The 23,950-nt window shown below is 47.2% G+C and overlaps 1 protein-coding gene across 18 annotated transcripts in view; it reads left to right on the forward strand.

Annotated features, from left to right (window-relative positions):
* Positions 1 to 21,962, forward strand: part of Fbh1 (F-box DNA helicase 1) — a 38,209-nt gene extending 16,247 nt beyond the window's left edge. For 11 of the 18 annotated variants that reach the window (XM_087590224.1, XM_087590228.1, XM_087590223.1 and 8 more), the window contains 18 exons: positions 595 to 725; positions 817 to 952; positions 1,759 to 1,949; positions 4,233 to 4,325; positions 5,158 to 5,252; positions 6,973 to 7,141; positions 7,762 to 7,984; positions 8,666 to 8,753; positions 8,848 to 8,934; positions 9,541 to 9,677; positions 11,933 to 12,032; positions 12,125 to 12,246; positions 13,856 to 13,931; positions 14,319 to 14,516; positions 14,999 to 15,124; positions 16,309 to 16,415; positions 20,816 to 20,947; positions 21,523 to 21,957. In XM_087590224.1, the coding sequence (XP_087446350.1) occupies positions 595 to 725; positions 817 to 952; positions 1,759 to 1,949; positions 4,233 to 4,325; positions 5,158 to 5,252; positions 6,973 to 7,141; positions 7,762 to 7,984; positions 8,666 to 8,753; positions 8,848 to 8,934; positions 9,541 to 9,677; positions 11,933 to 12,032; positions 12,125 to 12,246; positions 13,856 to 13,931; positions 14,319 to 14,516; positions 14,999 to 15,124; positions 16,309 to 16,415; positions 20,816 to 20,947; positions 21,523 to 21,693 (2,382 nt within the window). In that variant the 3' untranslated portion in view covers positions 21,694 to 21,957. 18 annotated transcript variants of the gene reach the window in all.
* Positions 21,963 to 23,950: the final 1,988 nt, after the last annotated feature.

Raw genomic sequence — 23,950 nt, forward strand, 5'->3', positions numbered from 1 at the left:
AACTTGAGCCATCATTGAGTGACTGCTTCACAACCCAATAAATGATCCAGTGTACTGTGGCTTGGGATGAGTATGGGTTTGCGGCTGTTGGACGGCGCATCCATATGGTCTGTTAGGCCCATTAGTTTGTAGTGCTGGTTAAATGCAACATCTCCTTACACATCTGCTCTCTTTCTTCCTTTCTTGTGTAACTGCATTCGTATGATGAATGCAGTTACTTGCTCTGGTATCAATCTTGGTGGAAATGTCACTGTGAAGCGCTATCATTCCATAATGCCTTCCTTTGTGTTATGTGACCATTGTTGACTTACAGTTGGTACAGCTTTTGGAACTTGCTCACCCGGTGCTGCAGATAAGGAACTGAAGCACTAGCTTTCCCCAGCTCCTGGGACATTTGTGTTAGAGCCAAGACCAAGGCCCAGTTGTCCTGTCTCCCAGCTGAGGTTCCTGCCGTGTTTCTCCTGGGTCTGTCCAGATTTGGATGGGGAGGATTAAGTACTCCTGTGCTTGGGTTAGAAGGTTTTGTACTTGTGGTAGGTTTTCTGTGTTGGCAGTCCAGTCTCGGTGAGAATCATGGCATGTATGTTATTTTAGTTCATTCCTTGGAAGAAGCTGTATCATCGGTACTTGATCAACGAAGAGCAGGCTGTCAGCAAAGTGGACGGCATTCTCTCCAGCCACGGCATAGAAAAGGATTCGGACTTGTGTGTGCTGAACCTCATACGGTGAGTGTTGTCCTCTCGTCTGGGAAACGGTTTTCAAAGTCCTTTCTCAGAGTTGTCTTCCTTCTGGACTCATCTCTTGAGTATTTTACAGATACACAGCCACCACCAAGTGCTCCCCAAGTGTGGACCCTGAGAGGGTGCTATGGAGCCTGAGGGATCACCCTCTACTTTTGGAGGCTGAGGCGTGCATGCGTCAACAACTACCTGACCTCTATGCAGCTGCTGGGGTATGTGAACTGAGACGTGGTGAGGAGTGCTCTGGGAAATGGCGCCATCATTTTTCACTGTGTTAGTGATTAAAATTAGTTAAAGATTATTTTCAAGTTTTTTGATTGAATCTCTTATGTAGAAATAAGAGGCCTTATTTGTAGCTTCATTCATTTGGAAGGAATTTTAAGAAACATTTAGTCCATTCTGTTGAGGAACCTCTGAAATTTTCCTGAACACTAGTTATCTAGCCTCTGATCACTTTGAGTGATAGGTTTACTCTATAAGATAGCCCAATGGTAGTTCACACCTTCAATGCCAGCACTCAAGAGGTGGAGGCAGGGCCAGTAGATCTCTGAGTCAAGGCCAGCCTCCAGATTGAGTTTTAGGATAGTCAGAGCTACACAGAGAAACCCTGTCTCTATAGCAACAAAAACATCACTCCCAACCCTACCAATATGTATACTTATATATTTTAATGTGGATGTGTATCTAAGAATCCATTTGTATACCACATGCGTGTGGGAGTTTGTGAAATTTAGAAGAGATCCCATGGAACTGAAGTTACAGGCCATTGTGGCTGCCATGTTGGTGCTGGGAACTAAACCAGGGTCTTTTACATGAGCAGCAAGTGCCATCTCTCTAGCCCTCAAGGCGGCACTACTTTTACTGACATATTGGGTAATTTGAAAGGGGCAGAGAGATTAAAGGTTTTACTACAGATACACAGTGAAATGAGCTGGGAATGTTGACTGGTTTCCTTCGTAGTCCTGACTGTGGCTGCTGGGTTTGGGCTTCTCCTCCTATGCTGTACCTCTCTTTGAAGGGCATTAACGTCTGGGCCTTGGTGGCCGCCATGGTGCTCCTCTCCAGCTGTGTGAACGACATCCAGCACCTGCTCTTCTGCCTCAGGAGACCCAGGTCCACAGTGACCATGCCAGACGTCACCGAGACCTTATACTGCATAGCTGTGCTCCTCTATGCCATGAGGGAGAAGGGGATTAACATCAGCAACAGGTAACATCCTGTAGGAAGGGAGATGCTACAGTAACCTCACAAGGCCTGGCTTCTCCATTCTCCCACAGGGACTGGGCTGTGGAAATGCAGTTCCAAGCGCTTTGTGAACATTATGCCAGCCAACTAAGATTTCTTCACCTAGCTTCTGTCTTCTCGGATCAGTGTTGAAGCCATAGGTGAAGGGGAAATGCTTTCCTTTTTCACACCTGGCTGCATCTTCCTCAGAAAGCATCAACATGTCCTTTCTTCCTTGCCTACTTTTGGAGCAGACTATAGGATTATGGGAATCTGACCGACTATCTTAATGTGATAAGGTCTAGAGTGTTGGTTGCTAATTCAGAGTTGTACTGACATTGATAACATATGCGGAGGTCAGTTTTCAGAGGGATGCATGTTTAGCACTGAGTGAGCTGGGAATTGTCCAGGCACAAGAGAGTCCGCTATGGAAATACTAATCAAGGAACTTACCTAGTGCAAGAAAACAGTACGTAAGCAAGCGTGGGAGGGAGCACTTAGGGAATGATGTGTGCAGTAGCAGACGTGGAGTAGAGCACTGGGCGGGATGTGGGGGACAGTGTTTGGATGGCATGAGCAAAGAGTTTGCAGAAGTCTGAATGTCAAGGAGGAGCCTCCATTTGGAGATATGGGAAGAAGCATTTTAAGAGAAGGAGTAGATAATGTAAGGACCCAGAGTTGTAAAGAATTTGATAAGTACCAGGAAAGAGCCCAGTGTGGCAGGCATTCATTGAATATGGGAGAGACGAGTGCAAGATTATGAGCTCTGTCTGGGGACCAGGGGAGGATCTTTAAAGTCCCAAGTGTGGGTGGTATGTGTGGAATGGCCTGCCCTCTCCTCTGAAGTGCTGAGACAGGCAGTTGTCATGCAGCCAGTCCTAGAGAGAGAAGCACAAACCCAGGAGAAGACTGGCCCCCGGGGTTAGTGAGCCCTGAGAGTAACATGGCAGTGACCCTGTCCTCCTTGGAAAGGTAGTGCAGAGCCCTCCCTGTTCTCCAGCAATGGCTATTGCTTTATCCCAAGATTTTTTTAGGTTCTTAGCTGGATTATGTTGTAGCCCTCTCCATGGCATTGAGGCCCTGGGCAAGAAGCTCCAGGTAAGATCCCACCAAGACCATGGTCACATGAAGAGCAGTGCCATCATAAGCAAGTGTATACACCGTAAAAGTACCACAGGCCACGTGGCTTAAGCGACAGGCATTTATTTTCTTGTCCTTTTAGAGGCTGGAGATCCAAGAACAAGGTAGGGAAGATTGGGTTCTGGTGAGTCACCTTCTCCTCACAAGAGAGAGATGGGGACAGGGATGCAGAGCACCTGGTGATGTCTCTTCTCCTACAGTCGGGAGTTCTAGTGGGTCACACCCATGGCCTTGTCACTGCTGAATCTTCATTCTCTCCTTCCTTCCTTTCTTCCAACAGTCATGCTTGGAATTAGGGATTCAGCCTTTGAATTTTAAGGGGACCCAGTTCAGTTCATAGTAGTGTGGTATGTTGATCTGGTTGCTTGTCCAGACCCTGAAATGTTACTAAATGCATCTTTTTTCATCAAAAAGAGCAATGCTTTGAGGTCAGCCCTCCCCGCTCTGGAGTGCAGCAGAACACTTGTTTGGGGAATTAGTGTTCTCAGTGCTGAGGGTGAACTCAGAATGCACGAGTGGTTTGCAGTTTGTGGTGGACTGGGCTTATATCTTGTGCCTCTATTGACTGGGTTTCACCATCCTTGTCCTCCTTTGGCTGTTCTGACATCTTGTCTTTGGTGTTCTTTTCTCAATAGCCATGGTTTCCTTTGGAACCTTTAAAGGGGAATTTTATTCATGCTTCGAAACCAATGCCACAGCATAAGAACTCTGTAGGAGAGCAGCTGAGGTTCAGACAAATGGCTTAGTTTGGCAGTAAGGGTGTGTTGTTTAGGTAGAGTTCAAATGCCCAGAAGTGGTATTGGTGCCTGCTTTCCAGCAGCTTCTGCTGTTTTGACTGCTTGTCTCTGTGGCCACAGATGGTACCCTTGTTCCCTCAAAAGCATGTCCTGGTCTCCTTTGTGTGGCATTACATATAGTGATGGTGCATGTTTCTCTGAACTGGGACTCTCAGAAGTGCTTTTCTCAGCTGTAGAGACTGAAATTTTTTCCTTTCCATTTTTTTTCGATGAAATGTAATAGGAATATTCTTTGTTGGAAATAGTAAGGAGTTGAAATGCATCGAGGGAAAATGAGATGGATGATGACTTACATTTGGAAGTCTCTAAATCTGCTTTTTTCCCCCATTAGGATTCACTACAACATTTTCTATTGCCTATATCTTCAGGAGAATTCCTGTACTCAGGCCACCAAAGTTACAGAGGAGCCGTCTGTCTGGCCAGGGTACGTATCTGCTGTGTGTGGGTGTGTGCCGTGTGTGGTTGTGTGCTGTGTGGGTATGTGCTGTGTGGGGTGTGTGCTGTGTGGGGTGTGTGCTGTGTGGGTGTGTGCTGTGTGGGTGTGTGCTGTGCGTGGGTGTGTGCTGTGTGGGCGTGTGCTGTGTGTGGTTGTGTGCTGTGTGGGGTGTGTGCTGTGTGGGGTGTGTGCTGTGTGGGCGTGTGCTGTGTGGGGTGTGTGCTGTGTGGGGTGTGTGCTGTGTGGGTGTGTGCTGTGCGTGGGTGTGTGCTGTGCGTGGGTGTGTGTTGTGTGTGGTTGTGTGCTGTGTGGGTATGCTGTGTGGGTGTGTGCTGTGCGTGGGTGTGTGCTGTGTGGGTGTGTGCTGTGTGGATGTGTGTTGTGTGTGGTGTGTACTTGCCCTTCTGTTCCTTTTTGAGACAAGACTCAGTGTGTGGCCCAAGCTGGTCTTGAACTCAAAAACTTTGCACTCCTCTTGCCTCGACCTCCTAAGTGTTGGGATTACAGACACGAACACACTGGCTTCACTTCCTTTCTTGACTCCTTGTGTGAAGACAAGAGGTGTTTGCTTTGATCACTTTCCTGAGGCACGGTTTATATTGTGCAAATTTCACCCATTTGGAGTCTCGTGGTTTCAGTAGATGTACTGAGCTGTACAGTAGCATCTTAATCTAGTTTCAGAACATTCAGCCCACTCAGGAGGGCGTATTGGGGGTCTACTGTTGTGTATTCAGTTTGCTTGTTTGGTATTTGAACTGGCCATCCCTTGGTTTTTTAATTCCTCTCTATTTTTCTAATTTTTCTTCTGTAATGATTATAGCAAGAAAACATCTATCCAACTAACACATGAACAGCAGCTGATTCTGAACCATAAGATGGAGCCTCTCCAGGTGGTAAAAATTATGGCATTTGCAGGTAAGGGAGCTCCTGTCAGGTTCATGATGTAGCTGTTTCTTCCTGCTCTGCTGTATGTCCCCATCCCTCCCCCTTCTATAGCACTCTGACCTTGATCTGTCATGGAATGGCTTTAGTTAGTCTCCAAAGCAGCCAGCCATTACCACTGCCTGTCTGCACTGGATTCCTATGTAGGCAGGTCGTTTCTAGACATTGTTTTATGGAGTCTGTCGGGGAGGGTGAGTCCCTCATTTACCGTTGTACGTTCTCATTCAGCAGTGTCTTCTGAAGAGGCAGGTTGTTTTCTCTGCTTAACTGGGTTCAGTATTCCTTAGTTTATAGGTGATATCTTGGAGGTCTCTTTTTGGTTTAGCCTGCTTTCCTAAACATGGAGTCACTCGTGTCCTGCCTGATCTTGGAGTGTGCAGAAATAATTTAGAGTCTTCTCTGAACTTCTGCTTGTGTTACTTTCTCTAGCTATAACCCCTTCCTGCTGTTTTTCTACTTCAGTGTCTGGCTAGCAACATGTATTAAACACCTACAGTGGCCTACAATGGTGCAGTGTTCTGCGAGGTTGCTTAGATGGTCTTATCTTTTAAGACATTGACGTTCAGACAGATTTACTTTAGATTAAATAAGCAAGTGGCAGACCAGAATCAAAGGATGCTGTCTCTCCAGGATGCCTCCTTCTCTTCCCTGCCCCATTTCTCCTCCTTTCTTTCTGTCCCATGCTGTGTTGATTCTCAGCATTTCTGTCTCTCTGATGAAGGCCTTTTAAACACTTGAATCCCAAATAGATTGCTGAATTCTTTTTTTTTTTTTTTTTTTCCCGGAGCTGGGGACCGAACCCAGGGCCTTGCGCTTGCTAGGCAAGCGCTCTACCACTGAGCTAAATCCCCAACCCCGATTGCTGAATTCTTAATGTGGCTAATCTGTTAGTTGACTGTACCTGTTAACCGTACAGTAACAGTAGCCAGCACATGTCCTTTTCTGTAATACCTGTGTGTCTACCTGTTCATGGGGATCTTCAAGCAGCCCTGTTAGACTAGGAAGGAGGAGTCAAGGTCTCAGATTCTCACTTACACATGAGAGTGTTTTGTTTTTAGTTCCTACTCCTCCTCTTCCTCCCCCTCCTCCTCCTCTTCTTCAAATACTCTGTGCTATCTTTATACTGTCACTTTGTTGCCTGGTTTCACCCTGCATTGGTGTTTATTTCTAACTAGATTGTAATCTGTTTATTATTTCTCAATGCTTGACACATTGGTGACCATGAAAAGTACTCAGGAGATATTTATTAGAGAAATACAAGTTGATTAGCTGAGTGATCAGATGGGCAGTGGAAAGGTAGAACGGGTGGAGCTCAGAGTGGATCAGAACAATCCTTGAGTCCCCAGTGCATGACGTTGTTGCTTCAGAGACATGTTTACCATGAGTGCAGCAACATCCAGCTGTAACTGAGTACTTGCTCCTGGGAACCTTGGTTACTTTGTCCTTACAAACTAACAGAACAAGGCATGAGATCAAGTGGCTAGTCCTTTCCTGCCTGGCCAGAGCCAGGATCCCAGCCCACCTTAATCTCACGTGAGGTCTCCCACTCCTTTCAAGACACGACTTTAATCAATATTGAAATCAATTCTGCTCTTCAGTCAGAGGAAGGACGTGCCCAGAAAGACCTGACTGGGGGTCCTGGTGCATGTTTACCTAATCAGAGGGTCACGCTCTTTTCTCTTGGCTTCCGCAGGCACCGGGAAGACGTCTACCCTGGTCAAGTATGCTGAGAAGTGGTCTCAGAGCAGGTTTCTGTATGTCACCTTCAACAAGAGCATCGCCAAGCAGGCAGAGCTTGTCTTCCCCAGCAACGTCATCTGCAAAACCTTCCACTCCATGGCCTACAGTCACGTCGGGCGGAAGTGAGCATCGCAAGTGCTGGTGTCATGTCACCTGGTCACTGTTTCCATGTGACGTCATTAGGCTCATACTTCCTGCACAGCATGAGAAAGTGTCCCGCTGTTCTCTCCATGTACAAGCAGGAGATAGAAGAAGAGCTTAGAGGACCCACACTTCTCACTGTAAAAGCACTTGTTCACACATAGCTATTTCACTGAGGAGGCATTCTTGTTTCTCTGGAATGAGGCATGGAGATTTAATATTGTCAAAATTCTGAAGATTTTAGGCATTCCTAGGGAGGGTGAATGGGGAAACCACCATGTATCTGAGTCTTTATGGACATGAAGGTAGAAAGAACTGTGCATATCTTATCGGGTGGGGGAGGGACTGTTTGGAGCATGAACCATACCATAACCAATAGCATCTGTTGTGACTGATTGTATACTAGTTATATACTCTGGGCTGTCGCTTGTGAGTGCATGACAGTTTAGGGCAGGCCATCCCAGTTCAGATGTGACTTGTGAAACCATCTCTCCTGGATATGATGCCTGGAATCGCCCTGTGGTTAAGGAGGAGGGATGTGGTGCATAGCACAGTGTCTGCAAGAGCCATGTCATTCACTGGGGTGTGCTGTTCATGACAGGTACCAGCTGAAGAAGAAGCTCAATCTCTTCAAGCTGACACCCTTCATGGTCAACTCTGTCCTTGCTGAAGGAAAAGGTGGATTCATAAGGGCCAAGTTAGTGTGTAAGACATTAGAAAACTTCTTTGCATCAGCTGATGAAGAGCTTACTATCGATCATGTGCCCATTTGGTGCAAGAATAGCCAAGGACAGAGAGTCATGGTTGAACAGAGTGAGAAGCTGGTGAGTCTCCAGTGTATTCGGAATGAGGGCCCTGTTGTGATCTTTGTCTTTCATTTCCTCAGAACCACGTCTAGAAGTCACAGGTGGGCGAGACACGTGTCTTTCATGACAACTGGGGATCATGTGGCATCTGCTCCTGAAGGAGCGCTGCATCCATCTCCCTTAACTCTCATAACAGCCCCACTGGGTTTCTGATTGTGTCTCCTGCGTCAGCAGCCTCCCTTGTGCTCCGATACAGACAAGTGTATACTGTATCATGCACCTTAGTTTTCCCGTTACCAGGTGAGAAGGCAGAAAGGACTCGCCCATAGGTTGTAAGAGCTCAGATCTTATTCAGTGATTGGAAATCCCTTTTCAGTTTTTTTGGTTATGGTTCTATACAGATTTTGCTCGTAAAAGAAAATCTCTTCCTTAACTTAGGGATTGTCAGTAGTAAGTCTATAAATACAGTTGGGTCTTTGATCTTTGCTCTGCTGTGCCTGCTGGGGCCTCAGCCTCTCACCCTCTGAGCACTCGAGATCTCAGGGTTGAAACTCTAGAGAGCACTGAAAGGGGTGGGCCTCTCTGTGTTCGAGGGTGATGTCTTTGCTCCCACCTCACTGTGGAAGCAGAAGTGTGATCTTAGGGTACTGTCTCTTCCAGGGTCTTAAACTTTGGGTTCCTGTGTCACTTCCTTTTTAGAATGGTGTTCTTGAAGCAAGCCGACTCTGGGACAACATGAGGAAGCTGGGGGAATGCAAAGAAGAGGCATACCAAATGACACATGACGGTAGGCAGTTCCCCGTGTGTGTCCTAGACACTTCCCGAGTCTGTGGGGACTGCTTTGCTTATGGATTGTGACTCCTGGTTACAACTTCTTCCAGGCTATTTGAAACTCTGGCAGCTGAGCAAACCTTTGCTTGCCTCTTTTGACGCCATCTTTGTGGATGAGGCCCAGGACTGTACCCCAGGTGATAAACTATTCAGGACATCAGTAGTCTCAAATGCATAGAAACAGCATCATGATTATGTAAGAGGACATATATATGAAATAAGTTATTCTTATTTGTGATACAGAAGAGGAGCAAATGATTCTTAGTCTCTCAGAAATCAGACCCAAAATTCCAACGGCTGTCTGTTCCCGCCCCTGAGGTAGATTTACATTCTTCCTCCAGGGCTTACCGAGGTCGCTCTTACGATGCTGAGCATCTAGCCTCGTGCTGAGTGACAAAGGGTGGTCCTCGTAGACTGATAGAGAATATAGACAGTATTCAAAATTTAACTTTCTAGGTATTTTGGAGACGTTATAATATTAGAACGGAAAGTTTTATTTGCTTATATATTTTCTTAAAATAAATCACCCAGGAATAAAAGTAATCTGCATCCCTAGGACCAGATACCATTACTATGCCCATGATAAAATTTGTCCTTTTATAGAAAGCCTGCCATGTAGGAAAAGAAAATTTTATTGTCTGCCCTGGGCTGGCTTAGTTTAAGTTTGTTTTGTTTCTTTAGTGTGGTATCTGCTGTGTGCATTGTTACCTGACAGTTCTCACGTTTCCTCCTATTGGTTGCAGCTATCATGAACATAGTTCTGTCTCAGCCATGCGGGAAGATCTTTGTAGGAGACCCCCACCAACAGATCTATACCTTCCGAGGTGCAGTGAATGCCCTGTTCACAGTCCCCCACACTCACGTCTTCTATCTCACACAGGTAAGAGCTCCTACTGCTCCTCAGGCCCAGAGCAATAGGCAAGCATTCTGTTTCCCTTCCTGGTCTGACTGTGTCAGACTGGAAGGCATATCTCATTTGCCATAAACAAGTGAATAGTATATTGTCACAGCTAGAGCCATGGGTCATCCACATCCCTGTAGCTTCTGCCGCCTTACCTCGGATTGTGTGATCAGACAGAACCTTGACTTGAGGGCACTGAGAGTTTTAGAAGTCCTGGTCAAGTAGGTCTATTCTGTGTGCTGAGACTCGTCGAGTTCTTTTCCTCAGGTTTAGGCAGGGCATGGACGGTTTCCAGGTTATGCCTTACCAATACGTGATGTAACTGGGTGCACTCAGATGCCTCTGCTGCAACGGCCACACAGAGATGCGTGATGTAGAGCGATTCGTTTCTCCCCTTGCGTTACATAGGAGTGAGCATAAGGCTGCTTCTTTTCCAGTCATGTATGGATGTTTGTTTTACAGATAGCTTGATCACAGTTCACTCTGGATAGGTTATGGCAGCAAAGTCCTGTTCTCCTCCTGTTGGTTGGCTGTGTGATATGGTTCATGCTGTAGATGTAGGCGTTGTTGATGAAGTAGGCAGCATTGCTGCCATGCACTAAGGTATACCCTGCTTTATATTATGCACGCTTGGGAAGAGAAATGGGTAATGTAATTTGGGAAGATTGGAATCTTTCCAGCAGAAAGAAAATGTGGTCTTGGGCTGAGTGTTGAAGAATAGGAGCATGTGTAGGTGAGAGAGAGATAGGGGCAGCATGGGCAAGGCAGAGAAACGTGGCAGCTGTCCACAGTGGCTTTTGTTTTCAAAGAGGACCTGTGTGTGTGTGTGTGTGTGTGTGTGTGTGTGTGTGTGTGTGTGTGTTAGTGTTAGGTACGTATGTATGTCTCCCTCCCAGATTGGCCTTGAACCCACAATCCTCCAGCCTCAACCTCTTGAGTGCTAAGGATTATGGGCATGCACCACCACACCTGACTTCAAGTGCTTTGATTTTTCTTTTTGTGGTATTGGGGAATGAAACCAAGGCCTATGCTTGTCAAACAGGCACTGTGTGTGCTCTGTATCCACAGCCTAAAAATCCTCATGTAACAAGCAGAGGTGATAAATTGATTTTGGAAGAGGACTTGGAGACAAGGACGAAAATCTGTCCTCTCTTCACCTTTGCATAATTTAAAACTCACAAGATGTGCCTTGAAAAGGCATTTTCTTTCTTTTTCTTTTTGTTACAGATTTCTTTTTTTTTTTTTTTTTTTTTTTTTTTGGTTCTTTTTTTTCCGGAGCTGGGGACCGAACCCAGGGCCTTGCGCTTCCTAGGCAAGCGCTCTACCACTGAGCTAAATCCCCAACTACAGATTTCTTTAACATGATGTGTCGCTGTCTTCAGACACACCAGAAGAGGACATCAGATCTCATTACAGATGGTTGTGAGCCAACTGGGATTTGAACTCAGGACCTCTGGAAAAGCAATCAGTGCTCTTTACCACTGAGCCATCTCTCCAGCGAGGGGAGCTTTTCTTAAATGAAGTTAGCAGCTGCTGTTAGAGGATCACTGCAGAGAGACATTGTCCAGAGAGTGGATGATCCTTGGAGCAGGGCATTTCCTTGTCTCTGTATTACATTTCTCTTCACCGCAAGAAAACAGTTAAAGTGTTTGGGCAAGGTTAATCTGACAGAGGGAGACAGAATTGAGTGTGAGAACAGAAGTCAGGGGTCACATAGGTGAGACAAGAAGTTCAGTGTCAAGTGAAGCAGAAAACAGTGGGAAGGAACGGAAATGCTGATTTTGTGTGGGTGTGGGTGTGGGTGTGGGTGTGTGTGGTGGATGATAAACCGTTCCAGGGTTTGTAGGTAGAAAATCATGACAGCGGGGCTAGAAAGATGGCTCAGAGGTGAAGAGTGCTTGCTGCTCTTGCAGGAAACCCCAGTTCCAATTCCAGCGCCCGTGTTAGGTCACAGCCACCTGTAACGCCAGCTCCAGGAGGGTCTACTTCCCTTGTGGTTTAACACACACACACACACACACACACACACACACACACACCCCTCATTAAAAATAATAGAAGTCTTTAAAAGGAGAAGCTGCTGCTGCTGATGGAGGCAGCAGCTTTCACTCATTAGGCTCCTGCCTATCCGGTTCCCATGTCTTTCTCCTGGACGCTGTTGGCAGTGACAGAAGTGTGCTCACATATCTCTGGGCAGGTGGCTAACTGCTTTTGTTGTGTCATCTCTCCAACAGAGCTTTAGGTTTGGTGTGGAAATAGCCTATGTGGGAGCTACCATTTTGGATGTCTGCAAGAGAGTCAGGAAAAAGACGCTGGTTGGAGGGAACCATCAGAGTAAGGATCTCCGTTGGTCTTCTGCCTTTCCCCACCAAAGCTACTTATGGTCTACACATTGATTTGCATGGACTCTGTGCTTTCTCCTCAAGGTGGCATAAGAGGTGATGTAAAGGGACAAGTGGCTCTGCTGTCTCGGACCAATGCCAATGTGTTTGACGAGGCCGTCCGGGTGACAGAAGGAGAATCGCCTGCACGGATACATTTGATCGGCGTGAGTACATTTGTTGGTAATGTAAATGAATGCTGTGCACAGGAACAGTAGAGGCCAGGCCAGGAAAGAGCTAACCTCAGTAGGGTCGCCTGCAGAGGAAACCCTTTGGGTTTTAGATTCTTCTCTGAGCCACACTGACAGGACACTCTGCTGTTGAAATAGTCCTGTGGGTGCCCCAGGCAGTGAAAGAGAACTCTCCTTATATTTGACTGTGCAAGGGAGGCTTCTGGCCCCGGGGGTCTTCTGACTGTGTTGACCGTCAGTGTAAACACAGTTGGGCAGCACCAGTTACCTGAGAACACAGAGTCGCTGCCTGGGCTCTCTCTCTGGCTCTGTAGCTAACATGAATGCCGGGGCAGCCACCTCTGTGTGCCTCACCATCATCTCCAGATAAATAGTGCCATGCCCTTGCCCGTCTCACAGACAGCTAAAATTAAATGACGTTTGTGCTGTGTTTAACTTGGAAGTTACATGAGTAAAGGATGTTTCTGGAAAAATTTTTGAGGGCCTACTATGTGTTAGGTACTCAGGTAAAATATCTTTTTCTTTTGTTTTGAAGTAAATATTGCATAGAAATTTTAGCACCAAAAGAGGAACCTAAAAATATTTTTGCTAGTTGTTTTTGTCTTTGCCCTTATAAGAGTGTAAGTTTAGGGCTGGAGAGATGGCTCAGCGGTTAAGAGCACTGACTGTTCTTCCAGAGGTCCTGAGTTCAAGTCCCAGCAACCACATGGTGGCTCACAACCATCTGTAAAGAGATCAGATGCCTCTTCTGGTGTGTCTGAAGACAGCTACAGTGTACTTATATATAATAAATAAATAAATTAAAAAAAAAAGAGTGTAAGTTTAAATTATTGCTGTTATGGTACACATAAAAATACTTTTCTTTTCACTCAGCATGTCAGTTTATTTGTTCACTGTACTGACGCCTCTCATTTCAGCTAGTAGTCACAGTTCAGCCATTTTCATGGTTGAAAGATGTAGTGATTTTGGAATATCATCCTTGTTGGAAATGGAGTGTGTCGTTCTTCCTCTTCTACATCCACTTCTACCTGTGACACATGTCATGGTGCTAAACCACACACGTGATGTAAATTACAGTGTGCACTGTTAGCATGAGATCTGACCTTCACCGAAGGTGAGACCTCGTTAGGAAAGGAGCCCTCGTCACAGCTGTCTCCTGGGCTGGGCATGGGTGTCCGAGTGCTAGACACAACACAGTCAGTACCAGCAGGAGGTTCTTAGGTAGGACAGGCCAACATGGCTCGGTCGGGAAGCGGTTTTAGATTACAGAAGAGCTAGGCCAGTAGACACCCTGCTGCTTCTCATACACACAGCGGTGAGTGTCTGCCTGCCAGCCCTGCTGTCAGTGTGTCTGTTCTAGATGCTGTGAGCCTGCCTCTGCATTGATGAGCAAACAGCACACAGCTCGGCTCTTACAGTAGTGGTAGAGTTTGAGGCAATGGCTGTTCGTGCTCGCTCTCTGTGCTGTGGCCATATTTGAGATCTGTTTCCTAGAAATCGTCCCATTTCAAGATCTTATCTCTGGATTTGTCTTATTTTAATGAAAAGCAAGCAAAACAACAATTCCACTGCAAACTTTTTTCAGGGGATTAAATCATTTGGATTGGACAGAATCATTGACATTTGGACTCTTCTTCAACCAGAGGAAGAACGGAGGAAACGTGAGTGAGGGTTGGCGGGGCCTGAGTCAGGGTCTTCTTCCACTGAGGGCCTGGATTTGCTCTCCTCCCTTCAGGGGACACTTAGGGCCTGTGTTTAGAAGTACTGACAGGTTTTTCCCGCTCCTCCTCAGTGGCCTCATTAACTGCTGATGTTGGTCCTCTCAGCCTCTTCCCCTGCATTCTTTTGCCTGTCTGGGCAGCCATACACGCTGTCACTTCTGTGGTGCCTCTCCTGCTTGGACTGCACTGTTTCTAATCTCTGTGAAATTGATGAGATTCTCGAGCATATGGCTTGTGATGCCCAACCAGGGACAGAGAGGCCACTGTACTGACTTGATTGTGGGCACACAGTGAGTGATCATTTCACCTGATGTGTCTCCTCCTTAGGAGACCTCATCATTAAAGACAGGTTCATCAGAAGATGGGTGCATAAAGAAGGCTTCAGTGGCTTCAAGAGGTATGTGACTGCTGCAGAGGACAAGGAGCTGGAAGCGAAGATCGCAGTAGTTGAAAAATACAATGTCAGGATCCCAGAACTGGTAGAAAGGATAGAGAGATGCCACATAGAAGATTTGGACTTTGCAGGTAAGGAGAGCGGCCGTTGCCTTCCCTCCAAGAGGAGGAGTAGATGGTCTTGAAGTATGTCTGCGTCTGTGGCCGCCAGTGGCTGTGCTTTAAGAGAAAGGCAGACAGGAAGAGAAAGGTGGTCTTGATCCCCAGCACCATGTTGAATAATGAGTAACTAAGGAAGCAGGGCACTTGTTTTCCCACCAGCTCTTTTTATTTCTATTCGACTTCCAAGGAGTAGAATTTCCTAGACCTGACATGGCCATGTGTAACTTTGGACAAGCTGCGCTGTCTTCTGTGTGCAGAGTGAGTGTGGGGCATGTTAAAGCTACCTTGGCCTCTCCAGTGCATACTTTTAGGTGTTCCTGCGGCTAATTTTCTACTTCTCAGCCCTTCTCTTCTCCCTGTTCCTTTTTCTAGGGACACACCTGCAAGGAGGCTTTGTCTCTAGTTTCTTTCCCTGAGGAGCCCTCATCTAACTTACCGCGTTTGTTTTTTAGAGTACATTTTGGGCACCGTGCACAAAGCCAAAGGGTTAGAGTTTGACACGGTGCATGTTTTGGATGATTTCGTGAAAGTGCCTTGTGCCAGGCATAACCTTGGTCAGCTTCCTCACTTCAGAGTTGGTAAGGACACGGTGGGCGCTCAGCTCCTGGGATGCTCCTGTTTGTAGCTGGGAGGTGACTGCTCTGGTTTGGACAGGATAGATGGTCTCCTGTTCTAGAACAAATGAATGCCTTATCCTAAACTTCTGATTTTTAATGCTGTGGGTTTAGGGAATTCAGGCTTCCACAGGGCCTTTCTTTCAGGTAGCTTAGCTGATAGGTATTAAGTCGGGATGTCCCTGTGAACACAAATGCCCATCAGCTTTGGGTCTGAATCATCACATACTAAGTGTCCTAGCCTCACACAGACTCAAAACTATCGTTTACTACCAAGACAAAAACCCCTGTGTGTGTTACTATTTGCAATGCTAGGCATTCACAGGCGAGTCCTGCATGGACCGGCGCTGCATCCCAGCCTGCAGAGGGTCTGCTTATCAATCTCTAGTTTGAGTGAATTCTTGACGCTCTTCGTTAAAGTCTGTAGTGCAGTGCTTTTGTTTTGATTTTAAATCTCAGAATAAAAGCATTTGAAGTTTCCAAACCAAAAAGCTCTCTCAATATTTATGTACTTTTTTTGGACACCTGTTGTGTTGAGATAAGACTTCTACATTGCAAAGCCTATCCATTCAGAGTACATACAGCTTAGGAACTTCTAGTCTGTCCACAGATTGACTCACCCAGTTTGCTAGGCACTGAGGCTTGGAGCTGATAGGTGGGAGGTGGACTTATAAGTGATGATGTGAGGCAGTTCCAGTCAAGAGTGAACTCGTCCAGATAGACACTGTAGGACAGTGGGAGGAGCACAGACCTCAAGTCAGCTCCAGCCTGTGAGTAGTAGTGGGGTCATGGTGGGTGACATATCCTCTGTGAACACCATCTGCCTCACAGACCAGAGGAAAGGGGGACAATAGTATTCATTGGTTCCATTGCACACATTAGTATCCCGTGGGTTTATTGCAGGTATTGAGCAGTTAACACAGATCTAAGATTTGCTGTAGCAAGACTAAAAAGAAACAAGTATTTTGTGTAATGCGTTATTGAGGGTTTTACTTGGTATTTTCAATTCGGCATTTATAGGAAAACTTTGTATACACAGTTAGCAAATGTTGAGAGGTTTGTAAGGAAGCTAGTGGGGAGTTGTAAGCATTTGGATGACAAATGAGTTTTGCAGGCAGGTTTTTGATTGTTTGTTCTCCTTTCTTTAGAGTCGTTTTCTGAGGATGAATGGAATTTACTCTATGTTGCTGTTACTCGTGCCAAGAAGCGGCTTATAATGACCAAATCACTGGAGAACATTCTGACTCTGGCTGGGGTAAGAGGACTGGGGACAGGACTTGCTTCCCTCGTGTTTGAGCCACTCGTGGTTTGAGGGATCAACACTAGGTCTAAAGAGTCCTCCAGACAGTCCATCCTGTAGTGCATGCCTTTAATCCCGGGCACTCAGGTCAGAGGCAGACTGATCTCTATAAATTCGAGGCCAGCCCAGTCCACAAAGAGAGTTCCAGGACAGCCAGCGCTTGTTACACAAAGAAACCGTGTCTCACAAAATCAAAAAGGTGCTGGCTTTTTAAATGTAGAGACAAGGTCACCAGAGCAGGTAAGGCTCTAACAAGTGATAGGAGAATTTGAGTTTGTGCCAGACTGTTAGAGGTCTGTTTAAAATGTCAATGGTTTTCATATATTTCTCAACTCTGCATTTGCTCAGCTAATTCACACGCCCTGTGGGAAAACTGGCAAGTTTGTTTTCTGTAACTACACATCTCCCTTCTGCTCCTTTTGAAATGGCAGCTGCTTCAGCAGTAGACTTTCCAAAAAGAATTCACCCTTCTGGGGAACACAAGTGTTCAGGCAGTGGGGCCAAGTCCCTTATGGAGACTGAAGAAAGTGAGCTGGTTTATACCAGTCTTTTATGTAATTCTCAACCTTTACCCTCCACAGACTACTTCCTCTCCTCGTCCCCTTATCTCTGTCTCTGTCCTGCTTTTCACAGGCATAAGTATAAAGAGTTCAGTCTTCCCAAGCGTGAATTTGTGTTAACAGTTACTGGCATGCAGCTTTCCCAGAACCAAAGATATTTAAGTTGGAAGTTTAAACTGAGGTGAAAGCCGGCAGGGTGCTTTCTCCTTTCGTGTCTCTGCCAGGTGATAAACACCACGGCCAAGTCCAACCTAGGCTGGAGCAGGTCTCTTCAGCTTGTACTTCCACACCGTAGCCCATCACTGCGGGAAGTCAGGGCAGGAGCATGGAGCAGGGGCTAATGCAGAGCCTGCGGAGGAGTGCTGGCTTCCTCCATGAGGCCTCCTGTGTCTACTCTCACACAGTACTCAGAACCACCAGCCCAGGGATGACACCGCCCACAGTGAACCATGTCTTCCTGCGTCCATCATCAATCAAGGCACTGAGCCACAGGCCCAGCTAGTGAAGGCATTTCTCAACTGTCCGAGGTTCTGTCTTCCAGAACGACTCAGACTGTGTCAAGTTTACACAGAGCTAGCCCGGACGCTTTTTGGTCCCACAGTGTGAGACTGCACAGGGAGGCCATTCACCTGCACTGCACCTTCTTTTAAGTACACAGCGTAGTGTGTGCTCCACAGTCTAAGACCTTAGAGCGCTGAACCTCACCAGGGCATCGATGTTAGAGACGGCTACCATCGTTACTGAGGGACACTCGAAGTCTCAGTTCCTAATAGTGTAGAAAAGTCCCCTGATACCATTGGGTGTTCACTGGATCTCTTAGGTGGGCCAGTCACCTTCTAGGCATGAGAATTACATAGGAGGAAAAGAGAAACCCCTGTCCCATAAACTGTGTCTAGATTAAAAGGTAGACAAAAGGAATTCCTTTCCTGTGTTCGGGAAAGATAATGTCAGCTCTTAGAGAGAGAGCCTTTGCAGGTGCTTCCTTTATATGACTTAGCACAGCACAGTTAAGCTGGACATAGTCATGTGTGTCTAGTTTCTGTGCAAAGAAAACTAAGGTATGAGGATGGCTTGGTTCCAGTGTGCCGAATACAGTAACAACAGAACAGGGGCTGGAGAGATGGTTCAGTGGTTAAGAGCACTGTCATTTGATCCCCAGGAACCACATGGTGGCTCATAACCATCTATAGTATGATCTGATGCCCTCTTCTGGTATGTACATCCACATGCCGATAGGGCATTCATATACATAAAATAAATATATAAGTTTAAAAAAGTTAGTTCTTGCCCTAAAATAACAAAGGGCAACAGCCTTTGGCACAGGGCTGGTTAGCTTGCATTTTAGTCAGACTTTTACCTTCTATTGCCATTGTCTTTTCCTTGTCCCTGAGATAGGTTTATTTGGCCAAGAGTCTTTCTGTGGAGTTTGAATCAGCTGTAGATTTCTAAAGCCAGCCTTGACCTGTCTCACTGCGTATGGCCGCCCTCTCATCAGAACTTAGAACCCGAGCCTTTTTCTTAGTTCATATTTCCTGTGGTGCCTGGATCACCTGAGCACATACTTTCTGTAGAGCACCAGACAGTAAATGGTTTATATTTTGCTGGCCACATGTGCTTTGAGAAGCAGCTTAGCGCTGCTGAGAGCCATAAGAGCAGCTATGGGTCAGCCACTTCATGCATATGTGTGTCTGTCTTCTCGTGAACTTGATTTACAGGACAGGCCTAGGTCTGGGGTTTGCCACCTACAGTTTGCTGACTCCAACCCAGTACCCCACAGGATTGCACAGTAGCAATCTCATTGGCAAGAAGTTCCTGTCACACAATGCTTCATTTGTGTGTGCTAGTGAGGGTGCACGTGTGCGGGCCTTCAGGTGCCTGTCCATGTGCAGAGGTCAAAAGAGGGCATTGGATCCCTCAGTGTTGGAGTTACAGGGGTTTGCAGGATCCCCATCTTGTTATGTGGCTGCTGGAATCTTAACAAGTTCTTAAATGATCACACAGCAAGTGCCCTTAACCACCAAGTCCTCTCTTCAGCCTCTTCTATAACTTGCCATGTGTTTTTTCTCACAGAATTACTGTGCATTAGTGGTTGGACCTTTAACAAACCATTCTGGCATATCACAGCATCCCAAGAGAAGTATTATAGAGCAAAATAATCATTTCACACTGTGAATTAGATAGGATTTTGCCTTGTGGACATCTTGAGACAGTAAAGCTGAGAAAAGAATACGTGAAGGTGGAGAGGAAGCCCAGGGGGTAAGAGAGCCTGGCCCTGGGAGGATTGGATAGCTAAGAAGGGGACCAAAGTGTCAGCAGATTCCCTCCTCATAACGTTGCCTAATGCTCTTGCGTGTGTGTGGACTCATTACGAGCTGAGAAGACACGGCGTGTGTGTGCTGCTGCTCTGGGAGGCCTTCTCGAGAATCTGACTTCAGGAGTTTAGGTTGTCAGTTGTTGGGGCTCAGCAGGAACTGAGTGTTTGTGTCACTTTATTGTGGCTTGTGTGCCATGCTCAACACACACTAAATAAAGAAAGTCAGTTGTGTCTCGGCTCAGTTTCAGACAGCTCACCACAATGGGACCAGTGTATTGCCTCAGAGCAGCTCACCCTTGTTACTGAGGCAGCAGAGAAAGCTATACAGGGACGGTCAGGGGAAGGTCAAGCCCCAGATGTGACCTGCTTGCTCCATCTGGTCCCCACCTCTTCCTTTATATCACCCCAGGAATACCATACTATGGATCCGGCTATTGGATCTGAGTGTCTCTAGCATTACCCTCACAGACACCCAGCAGCATGCTTCACTAATCTGTAGTCCTAGCTTCTCTACCAGCCAGCCTGACAGGAAGGAATATCACAGTGCTTCCACCTCTTCTGGTTTTCTGTAACACGTAGAAAAGTCCTGCAAGGGAGAGAACCAAATGAATCAAAATAGGGGTCACAGATAGTGAAAAGTTCAGTAAGCAGTTAGTTGTTACCCAGAGAATGTGGGGTCACACTTTAGTAGTCAGCAAACACGTGCAGTCTGCAATCTGTCTACACCGCATCGAGCTCCTCTGGAGCCACGCAGCCTGAGAGGGAGGGCCCTGGCCCGCTGACACCTGTACCTGAGATGGTTAACGTTCTGTCGGGTGCTTGCTCCTGTGTGCCAGGCTCTACCCTTCCCGTGTGCTGCGGTGTTTCTATGGAGACAACGTGCAGATAAAAAAGCTGCAAGAACCTTCCCTGCTAGGCAGCTGGGCGCTGCGGAGACAGGAGGGGCTGGGCTGGTCTTCACTTGGGTGCTGGGGACTGAACCAGGCCTTGGACCCCATCGGAGAGTGCTGAGCTGAACTGTGTTCACTGGGCGGGAACTGTTTCTTACCGTCCTGAGCTTCAGCCCTCCTGCTTTCTAATTTGTGCAGATGAATCTCTGGGTCGCACATAAGTGTGCCTGTGCCTTCAGCCCTTGGAACGGGGAGAGGCAGGAAGATTTAGAGTTCAACCCCACCCCGAGTGAGATTCTATCTTAAAATAATAAGATGTAGCTGGGCATAGGGGCTGTGAAGTCAAAATTAGTCCTGAAATGTCATTATAAATGGTACTTGCTTTATCATATCTTATCAGTCTGTTTTTTAAAAACCTAGCAATGTCTCTAGAAAGCCAGCTGGAGTCTTGAGTTCTTAGCGGTAGTACTGGGTTGGGAGCATCAGAAAATGAGGAATTACACAGTGGCTCTCTGGGGTCTGAAGGTGTGGAGGGCCCCTAGCTGCTGGAGCTGGTGTTGCTGGTCTTCTCATTCTCTCTCTCCTTCACAGGAGTATTTCTTGCAGGCAGAGCTGACAAGTAACGTCTTGAAAACAGGAGTGGTCCACTGCTGTGTGGGGCAGTGCAACAACACCATCCCTGTGGACACCATCCTTACCATGAGGAAACTGCCTATCACCTATGTGCGTTCACTATAGGGTCTGATTCACTCCACCCATTTTATTGCTTGTGAGTTTTGTGGCTGTCTAGGTTCTGGATGAGAAGGTAATGGAGTAATTTGTATAATGCTTCCCTAAGAGTTTTTTTATGTGGAAGCATGGCAGATGTGAGGTCTGCCTTTTGGTCAGAGATGGAGTCAGGTTGAATGACAGGTACTTCTGGGTGTGCTAAAGCCTTGCAGCATGGGAGGTGCAGGTTCGCCGAGACACAGAGGGGAGCTTTTACCTGGAGGGCCTGGTTCGGTCTTTCTGTGTTCTCTATCCCTTTCTTATTCTCGGTGCTGGAGATGGAGCGTGCACTCAGCAGTAGCTCCCATCCCTCGGTCTTTAGCTCAGCCTGGAAGATCTGTTCCTCTCTAAGGACAGGGACAGAGTTAAGTCCAGGTGATAGTGCTGTGACCAGTGTTTGCACAGAGTGCGAGGGTCACAGCCTCAATGCATCAGCATCTTGGCAGACGTGACAGTAATTTGCTCTTTTTGGTGGGAAATCTTTATCCTTAGGTTGTCCCCTTACCTCTTTTTCTTATCCATCCTTGTAGAGCAACAGGAAGGAAAACAAAGGTGGCTACCTGTGCCACTCCTGCGCAGAACAGCGGATCGGGCCTTTGGCATTCCTGACTGCCTCCCCAGAGCAGGTGCGCGCCATGGAACGCACGGTGGAAGACCTCGTGCTGCCCAGGCACGAGGCCCTGCTCTTCCTCGTCTTCTGAGGCTGTGACTCCCGTGCTGAAGGAGCCATGCCAGGCTGCATTCCTGCTCATGGGAGCCTCTCTGAGGAGGAAGATACCAGCCAGAGTTGGTCCTGCCATTTCTCCGTTCCTTACAGATAGCCAGTTCCCACTTGCCTGTCCTCCACATGCATCAGGTCAGGGAAGTGGAAGAAGTTCTTTTGATAAAAAATCATTTTATGTATTTAAACTTTTATTACATGGTTTCAATTAAACAGGCATCGCCCAGTGGCGTGCCACTGTGAAGTCTCGCTTCAGCGTTGTCCTTCCTAAGCTTTCTCTTCCTGTTTCTGTTTCCTGTTTTCTATTCCAGCATGTGTCACTGTCCACGTGGTTCTCATGCTGAGGAGTGACACATGAGCAAGCCATAGTGGGTCTTTGTTATTTAGGGTCACAGTATAAACAGGAAAGTGCATCATGTCCAGAAGACATGGATAAAGTGACAGTAGCTGGCTTCCTGAGTTTCCCGCTGAGACGGCTGGAGACTAAACGCACTGCAGGTCAGGGAGACGAGGACAGGGAGTCACTAATGGGGAGATGGAAAATTGGTTCCTTGATTACTGTACCCATAGGGGTACGTTCTTACAGAACCACCCGGATGTTCGTATCGGTATACGTTGTTCTGCTCTTTGAGATGTTTGCCAGTGAGCACTTCACTGATGCTGGTGCCTGGTGGGCGAAAGCACGTGGCATCACCCAGAGAACTGACCGTGTTAGCCTCAAGTCCAGCCAAGCAGTGTCCAAGGTCTTCAGCCTCGGGTCTCGGGTCATTCCAGTTATAGTTTAGATGGGATTTTAAGGAAGTCAGAGAAGTTAAAGGCTAGAGTTAGAATGTCAGCAGGATCTGACGGCTGAGGGGCTGGCCCATGGTATCATAGTGGGCGAGGTATCACGGCACAGATGGTTCTCAGGTGACCACCACTGGCATCATGTAGTTTCTAAGCCACTCCAGATCTCCAGAGTCAGAAATCTGAGCTCACATCCTAGCAGGCAGCGTTTAGCAAGTCCTACAAATAACCCCGAGCTATACTAGATTTTGAGAACTTCTTTTGCAGTTAAGAAGGTAGAGCCAGTTGTTAGCGCTTAGGTGGCCGTGAGGACTGTGATAGAATCTCAACATGACCCCCAGTCTCAGGCTGGACTTCCGGGTGTGATGGCAGCTTTCACGGGAAACGCCTACGAGCAGTGCTGGATGGGATTGGGCTCACGGCAATCCAAGGAGAATCACCCAGGAAGCATTTGTATGAGGCTCTACATTGTCAAGAGCCCCGAGCTAGAAATGCAGGATGGGGTTTGCAGTGTGTAGGTGGTGGGTGGGGCAGGTAAATCGAGGGGCTTCAGTGAACTCAACAGGAGTGAGGAGTAATAAGAGCAGAAGTCTGAAGCAACGTGGAGGATGAAGGACTTGGAGTAAGAATGCAGAAGGGCTTTACAGAGGTGGGCGACAGCAGATTGCAGGGAATGGCCATGACAGTGGGGTTGTCACTGTGTTCAAGAGAAGGAAGTTTGAGGAAAAGTGGGCATCAGCCTCTTAAAAGAGACACATGAAATAAAAGCAAAAAGAGGCCCCCTGACTGGGCGTCACTGGTTACATCAGGTGAGACTGGGTTCGCGTCTCCCTGTAATCCCGGCCTTCAGGAGGTGGAGGCCAGCCTGGGCTACTGGGAGGGCTCTTTTCACGTTAGAAGCTGAGCTGCACTCCTCACACTCCCGTTGGATGAAGTTTACCTACCTCATCTACCACCTACACACCTCACCCCATAGCACTGGAGTCTGAGTGAGTGACACGAGAGGGGACAAGCCAGGGTTCAGAGGGTGTCCCCAAGGAAACTGCAGTACAGGAGGAGGATAGGGCACCAAGGCAAGACCAGATATTCCCTAACAGTCCAGAAGGAGATTGCTGGAATGTATGGAAATTCCATTTAAAAAGGCAAGTCCCAGAGTATGAGAATAGGGGCTACTTTATTACTTTTTATAGTCGTGATAAAACACCATGACCTATAATAGCTCCTGGCAGAAGGACGTTTGTCGGCTTACAGCTCAGAGGGAGGGGCCCTAATGGCAAGGAAGGCACGGCCGCAGGCAGCTGTGACAGAAGACGGTGCTTGAATTACCATCTACACTGAGGGAAGAGAGAGCAAGAGGTGGATGAAGGTTCTGGGCTCTCGAAGTCCGGTGGGTGACTTCCCCCGGCAGTCATAGTCTCCCGCAATAGTGCCACCAGCTCAGGACCAAGTGT

The sequence above is a fragment of the Rattus norvegicus genome, chromosome 17 (genome assembly GCF_021556685.1).
Source record: "Rattus norvegicus strain SHRSP/BbbUtx chromosome 17, alternate assembly SHRSP_T2T, whole genome shotgun sequence".
Taxonomy (NCBI): Eukaryota; Metazoa; Chordata; class Mammalia; order Rodentia; family Muridae; genus Rattus; species Rattus norvegicus.